This window comes from Nannospalax galili, unplaced genomic scaffold (assembly GCF_000622305.1).
Source record: "Nannospalax galili isolate Female #2095 unplaced genomic scaffold, S.galili_v1.0 scaffold17, whole genome shotgun sequence".
In the NCBI taxonomy this organism is placed as follows: domain Eukaryota; kingdom Metazoa; phylum Chordata; class Mammalia; order Rodentia; family Spalacidae; genus Nannospalax; species Nannospalax galili.
The window spans coordinates 1,532,555-1,539,446 of NW_008342276.1; the positions used below are offsets into that span (position 1 = coordinate 1,532,555).

General features: G+C 40.1%; 1 protein-coding gene across 2 annotated transcripts in view; it reads right to left on the bottom strand.

Moving 5' to 3' along the window:
* Positions 1–6,892, bottom strand: part of Eif3h (eukaryotic translation initiation factor 3 subunit H) — a 98,867-nt gene that overhangs the window by 392 nt on the left and 91,583 nt on the right. For both annotated transcript variants that reach the window (XM_029565859.1, XM_008837959.3), the window contains one exon: positions 2,302–2,434. In XM_029565859.1, coding sequence (XP_029421719.1) covers positions 2,302–2,434 — 133 coding nt within the window. The remainder of the gene's footprint in view (positions 1–2,301; positions 2,435–6,892) is intronic.

The window sequence follows — 6,892 nt, forward strand, 5'->3', positions numbered from 1 at the left end:
GTCAGAATCAGCAGTCAACAAATCACAAGACAACCTAGAACACTAAAACCAAAATCACCAGTGTTTTGTTTTGAATCAAGAACTTACTTATTTTTTAAAAAGGGAAAATCAACCTAATTCTATTTTTCCATAAGAGATAATGAATAAATATAAAGTCTTTTGAAAAGAAGCTATCTTCCATTCTTGACTACATGAAGAATGAAGAAAAATTATACATTTCAAAAAGTTATCTGCCATGAGCTCCTATAAGCTTTTTATACAGATCAGACCAAGTGTCAAGACAACTGAGAAAACAGCACAGCACATCTCAGCAGACCGAAAGCAAGAAGTAACAAAACAGACCCACAACCTGCAACTCAGCTGGGCCCATCTGATCCAAGGTGAACAGGCAGCTTCGCTTTCAGCCTGATCTTTAAGAATGTTTAAAGGCCCTTTCCCTGAGTGAAGAATGAGCAGGAGCAGTGCCCTTAAAGTGGTGCTTTGTATGTCAGAAAGCGACTCACCGAGCTCAATGCACAGCTACATGTTATAGGAAAGTGTCAGCACTACAAATGACCTGAACTGAAAAGATTTATTAATATCTTCATAAGGAATTTTAAATCTAGGGATACCCCTGATCCCACCCAAAGCATTTGGAAATATAAATAGCACAACAAGCTTTTCATTTAAAAAAGATTGCCCACTAAAACTGGCAAAGGGGACACTAGAGAAATGGCTCAGCAGTTAAGAGCACTGGCTGATATTGCAGAGGACCCAGATTTGGTTCCTAGCACCCACATGGTGGCTAACAATTGTCCATAACACCAGTTCCAGGGGATCCGATGCCCTCTTCTGGCCTCTGTGGGCTTTGCATGACATGAGAACACTTACATACATGTAGGCAAACACACATTAAAATAAATAATTTTTTTAAAGGTTTATAAAAATGGTAAAGGGGGAGGGGCAATGAGATGGATCATCAGGTAAAGGCATTTGCTACCAATGCTGATGACCAGAGTTCAATTCCCAGGACCCGCATGGTGGAAGGAGAGAAAAAGTTCTCCATTCTCCATAAATGTGCCATGGCATGGCCCCCCCTACACACACACACACACACACACACACACACACACACGCACAATACAAATGTAATTTTAAAAAATTTAAAGAAAAGAAAATGGTAAAAAATGGTAAAAGATGATAGCCACAGGTATTATTCCCACTCCTGAGAGGCAGTGAAATCCCAAGGCAGCTGGCATAACAGGGCTGCAAGGTCACTGTGCCACCTAGAATTTAAAGCTTAATTCCCAAGTTAACTGGAAAGTGATTTTGAATATAGCATGATACTGGCATGTGGCCAGTGAAATCTAACTGCACTGATCACATGTAACTGAACTTTCAACGAGAACAACTAATGGTACTCATGAACCCTGATGCCCACCCGATAAGTTAGACATGAAAGACTTAAAGCAATTTAAGTTGGAAGAGTTCATTTAGCCAAGGGTGCAGGCTATCCACTGTGGGTGATCATCTCACTCTGACCCATAGACATACCAGCAAGACCAAGAACCAACACAAAAAGCATGAGGATGGCTGTAGACTTAACCCTAGTGCTCACAGGAAACAGGAAGTCTTTTAAATTTTATTACGCATACTGGAGTTTTAAGGAATTTGAATTTCACCAACTCAAAAACTCGATCAGTAGAACTGAGAAATTGTGGAAGATAAGCTTTTACTGTCTTCACTCTGATACATTTCCCATAGGCACTAGCTGATTGAACACTAACTTTCTAGTCTATAGAAATATTATAGCCAAATAAGAGTGTGGATGCTATAAATTAAAAGCAAACACTTAGAGAAAAGTCAATAGCAAGTACCCAGAAGAAGATTCATTCAGAACTGCATTGATGTTAACACAGTCAAAGTAAAGGCAGTATTTTCCTCACATCAGAAACTTCATCTTGGTTTAAGTTCCCACTGCACACATTAGAGCAGAGGATGAAAGGGGCTTGAACTACATGGTCTTTTACTATGAAGATATAAACACCTTTTCTTGTTCACTGAAGATATCAAACCTTTCTATCTCAGAAAGCTTGTAATTCTAGCTCAAAAATGTTCAGACATACCAAGGGAAGTACTGAAAGGATCCAAGAAACACCAGGCTCACAAATTCTTACACTCAGAAACTACAGCTGCTAGACACAAATTCAACCTTTAGCCATTCATAAAACATAGTTTTTAACAGTCCACTTTGTCACTTCTGAATTTCTCATTCTCTTCTGCTCCCTAAAGAAGGGAGCCAGCCATCGGTTTCCCCAATACCTGCAATGAGCAGGGAATCCATCCTGGCAGGGGCCTGGTGAGGCTTGAAGAGTTTGGACAGGTCCTCCTCAGGAAGCGGGGGTTCCCCTCGACTCTGGCGCTGCATATTCTCCTGCTGGCGACGCTGCTGATACTAAAAATAAAGGGAAAATTATTATTTTTCTCAGAAAAACAAAGGCCTCTTACACAACCAACAAAACCCACAGCTTCGAACTCTAAACATCGTTTCATAAATGGCAATATTTGGTAACTTGCCTGTATGAAGCTAAATATGGCAGGTATAAAGAAAATTCCTGTTTTGTAAACTCTAGTGTTACTCTGCTTCAAAAATCTACTACTACTGATTCAGAAGACAAAACTAGCAGCAATGTGGGTTTAATACCAGCAATCACGACACCAGCAACGTTACTACTGCTGTTTTTCTTGCCGCTTTACTATTCTTAGCAGTCACCTGGGCCTTAATGCTATAGCTAAGAATGAAGTCCAGCTCAAACAGTACTTTTAAACCTTCAGACTTCTCAATTCTTCTGACTGAGAAGATGGCAGGGATACACTCAAAACACTGATTATGCCAAGTACAACAAAGCGCTAGTAGCTGTAGAGGACTTGCCATAACTGGAGAAATGATACCCCAGGACCAGGGAACGAGAAAGATGATGGGCTAATAGGCATTTTAAGTCCTCGAATCTCTACAGAAAGCATAGGCGGCCAAATGACAGCTTTTCTAAAGAAAAACTTGACCATCCTTTGCATCCCTGGACAGCACAGTCACCAGCTCCCTGGGACCAGCATCTTTCCTGGGTTAAGTTAGGTAGCGCCCTCTGCACCTTGACTCCCCCAGTCTCATTCACCTTCCCAGCTCCCTGACCCTATCTCTCCTCCTAGCCTGGGCACTGGCCCATTTCCTGTCTTGGCACCCCTGATGCCTGGACTGACCTCTTGGCTCAGACTTCCCACTGCTTCCTGATCTTTTGCAACCAGACCAACCTAATTCCTCCCCGTAGTCCCCCGGAGACCTCAGGGCCTGTTCCTACCCCCACCTCCCTTTGGGTCCCTAGGCAGAACAGCAACCAGTGTCCTGGGGCCACCATCTTTCCTGGGTAAGTTCGCAGCACCCACTGTGCCTTGACTACCCCAGTCTCATTCACCCTCCCAGCTCCCCAAACCCATATCTCCTCCTAGCCTGGACACTGGCCTATTTCTTGTCTTGACACCCCAGACCTCTGGACTGGCCTCTTGGCCCAGACTCCTCACTGCTTCCTGATCTTTTGCATCCAGACCAACCCAATTCTTCCCTGTATTCCCTGGGAGCCTTTAGGGACTCTTCCTAACCCCGCTTCCCTTTGCATTCCCAGGTGGTCCAACCCCCCAGCTTCCAGGGGCCAGCATCTTTGCTGGTCCCAGGCCAGCTCAGCCCCTAAATTCCTGAGGCCAGCATCTTTCCTAGAGAGATCCAGACCTTAGGAGAAAGCACAAGAGCATCTGATCCTCATCCAACATGGGCCTCTGGGGGAACTCCTGAGCAGCAAGAAAAAAGCAATTTGGCATCCCCTCAAATAAAACCAAAGACAGAACCCGAAGCCTAGAACAACCAGGTTTTCATGCTCAACAAGTGAACCACATGGGCACATACAAGTTTCCAAAAAGAAGCAGACCTAAACTCAACAAAGAAAGTCTCACACAAAAATCACAAAGTACAAAACAAATCCACAAGTCACAGAGAAAAAAATCATAACACGAAAAACCAAATAATATACCCCCACCAAGTACCAAAAGTCCTGAAAAGGAGTACAATGAGAACCCCCTAGAGACAGCACAGGGCATGGAATTCAAAAGAACAATTATTAACACAATAAAAGAATTCAATGAATTTAAAGAACACACAAAGAAATCAAAGAACTGAAAGGAGATAGGGATAAACTTCCGAATGAATTCAGAAAGGAGTTAGAAATATTGAAAACTACTCAGGCTGAAATTAAGGAAGTGAAATACTCAGTAAGCCAATTAGAAACGACAGAAGAAAACCTTACCAATAGGATTAAAGAAATGGAAAACAGAATATCAAGACTGGAAGACAAAGTGGACAAATTAGACCACTCAAGCAGAGATTATGAAAAATTTAAGAAAACACAAGACTGGAATATGCAGGAATTGTGTGACACAATAAAAAGACCAAACTTGCATATCATAGACATACAGGAACGGGAAGAACCTCAAGATAATGATATAGACCAGATCTTCAACAGGATTGTACAAGAAAATTTACCAAAATTAAAGAAAGACATGCTCATAGAAATACAAGAAGAATACAGAACACCAAATAGACAGGACCAGAAAAGAAACACTTCACGGCACATCAAGTAAAAAAACTAAACCTACAGAACAAAGAAACAATACTGAAAGCTGCAAAAGAAAAACAACAAGTCACATATAAAGGCAAACCCATCAGGATCAGAGCTGACATTTCAGTGCAAACTATGAAAGCCAGAAGAGGCTGGACCAAAGTATTTCCAGTTCTAAATGACCACAGATGCCAATGCATATTACTTTATCCAACCAAAATATCTGTTATAGTTGAAGGGGAAAGAAAATCTTCCATGACATAAATACACTGAAAGAATTCATGACCACAAAACCAACCCTTCAGAGTGTTCTTAAAACAATACAAAGAGCTGAAGAACCACTATACCCAAGGGGTTACAGAAAAAAACTTAATGAAGTTATAACTTCATTATAACTGTAACAGGTATAACTGGAAAGGCACAGACACACAAAGAATGCGAACAGAAATGAAAACGACAGGAATCAATACACATCTTTCATTAATAACTTTAAATATCAATGGACTGAACTCCCCAGTCAAAAGACACAGATTAGTTCAATGGATTAAGAAACAAAACCCATCTTTTTGTTGTCTGCAAGAAACTCATCTCACTTTCAAGGACAGGCACTACCTTAAGGTGAAAGGATGGAAAAAAATACACCAAGAAAATGGTAATAAGAAAAAAAGCAGGTGTTGCAATTCTTGTAGCTGACAAAATGGACTTTAAGCTAAAACTAATCAGAAGAGATAAAGAGGGCCACTTTATTCTGATCAAAGGAACAATTAACCAAGACATTACAATCATGAACATATATTCACTAAAATGTGGTGCACCAAACTTCATAAAAACAGAACTACAGGACTTGACGACCTAGATTAATCCCAACTCATTAATAACAGGGGACCTGAATACCCCATTGTCTCCTTTAGATAGGTCAACAGGAGACAGAATTAACAGAGAGACATCTGAATTAAACAATATGATACATCAAATGGGCCTAACAGACATCTACCGAATATTCCACCCAAGCACCACAGAACATACTTTCTATTTATCGCCGCCTGGAACTCTCTCCAAAATAGAACTGGGCACAAGACAAGCCTCAACAAATACCCCAATGCAATAAAGCTTAAAATCAGCACTGGAATAAACCCTAGTAACTACATGAACACACAGAGATTAAACAACACACTCCTAAATGATGAATGGCTCAAAGAAGAAATTAAGACAGAAATATAAAAGTATTCCTGGAACTAAATGAAAAGGACAATATGACACAACAAAACCTCTGGGACACATTGAAAGCAGTCCTTGGAGGGAAGTTTATAGCTCTAAGTGCCTACATCAAAACATTGGAAAGAAGACAAATAAACGACTTAATACTGCAACTCAAGACACTTGAAAAGCAACAACAAACGAAACCCAAACACAGCAGACAAGAAGAAATAACAAAAATCAGGGAAGAAATGAACGAAATCGAAACAAAGAAAACAATACAAAGAATCAATGAATCCAAGAGCTGGTTCTTTGAAAAGATAAACAAGATTGACAGACCACTAGCCCAGTTAACCAAAAGAAAGAAAGAGCACCTCCAAATCAACAAAATCAGAGATGAAAGGGGAAACATCACAACAGACACCAGAAAGATAGAGAACATTATAAGGGAATACTTTAAAAACCTATATACTACTAAATATGAAAACCTAAAAGAAATGGACGGGTATCTAAAGGCATGGGAACCACCAAAACTAAACCAAGAAGAGATTAACAGCTTAAACAGACCCATAACACAAAAAGAAATTGAAACAGTAATGTAAATCATCCCAACTAAAAAACCCCACAGGACCAGATAGATTTACAGCAGAATTCTATCAGATATTTAAAGATTTACATCCAATACTACTTAATTTATTCAAAAGATAGAAATGGAGGGAGAACTTCCAAATTCCTTCTATGAAGCCAGCATCACTCCAATACCATAGCCAGGTAAAGATACAACCAAAAAAGAAAACTATAGACCCATATCCTTAATGAACAATGATGCAAAAATTCTCAACAAGATACTTTCAAACCGCATACAGACACACATCAAAAATATCATTCACCAAGATCAAGTCAACATCACTAATAATTAGGGAAATGCAAATTAAAACCACTTTAAGATTTCATCTTACCCCAGTCAGACTGGCTAAGATCAACAGAACAAATGATATTGGTGTTGGAGAGGATGTGGGGAAAGGGGAATACTCATCCACTGCTGGTGGGGC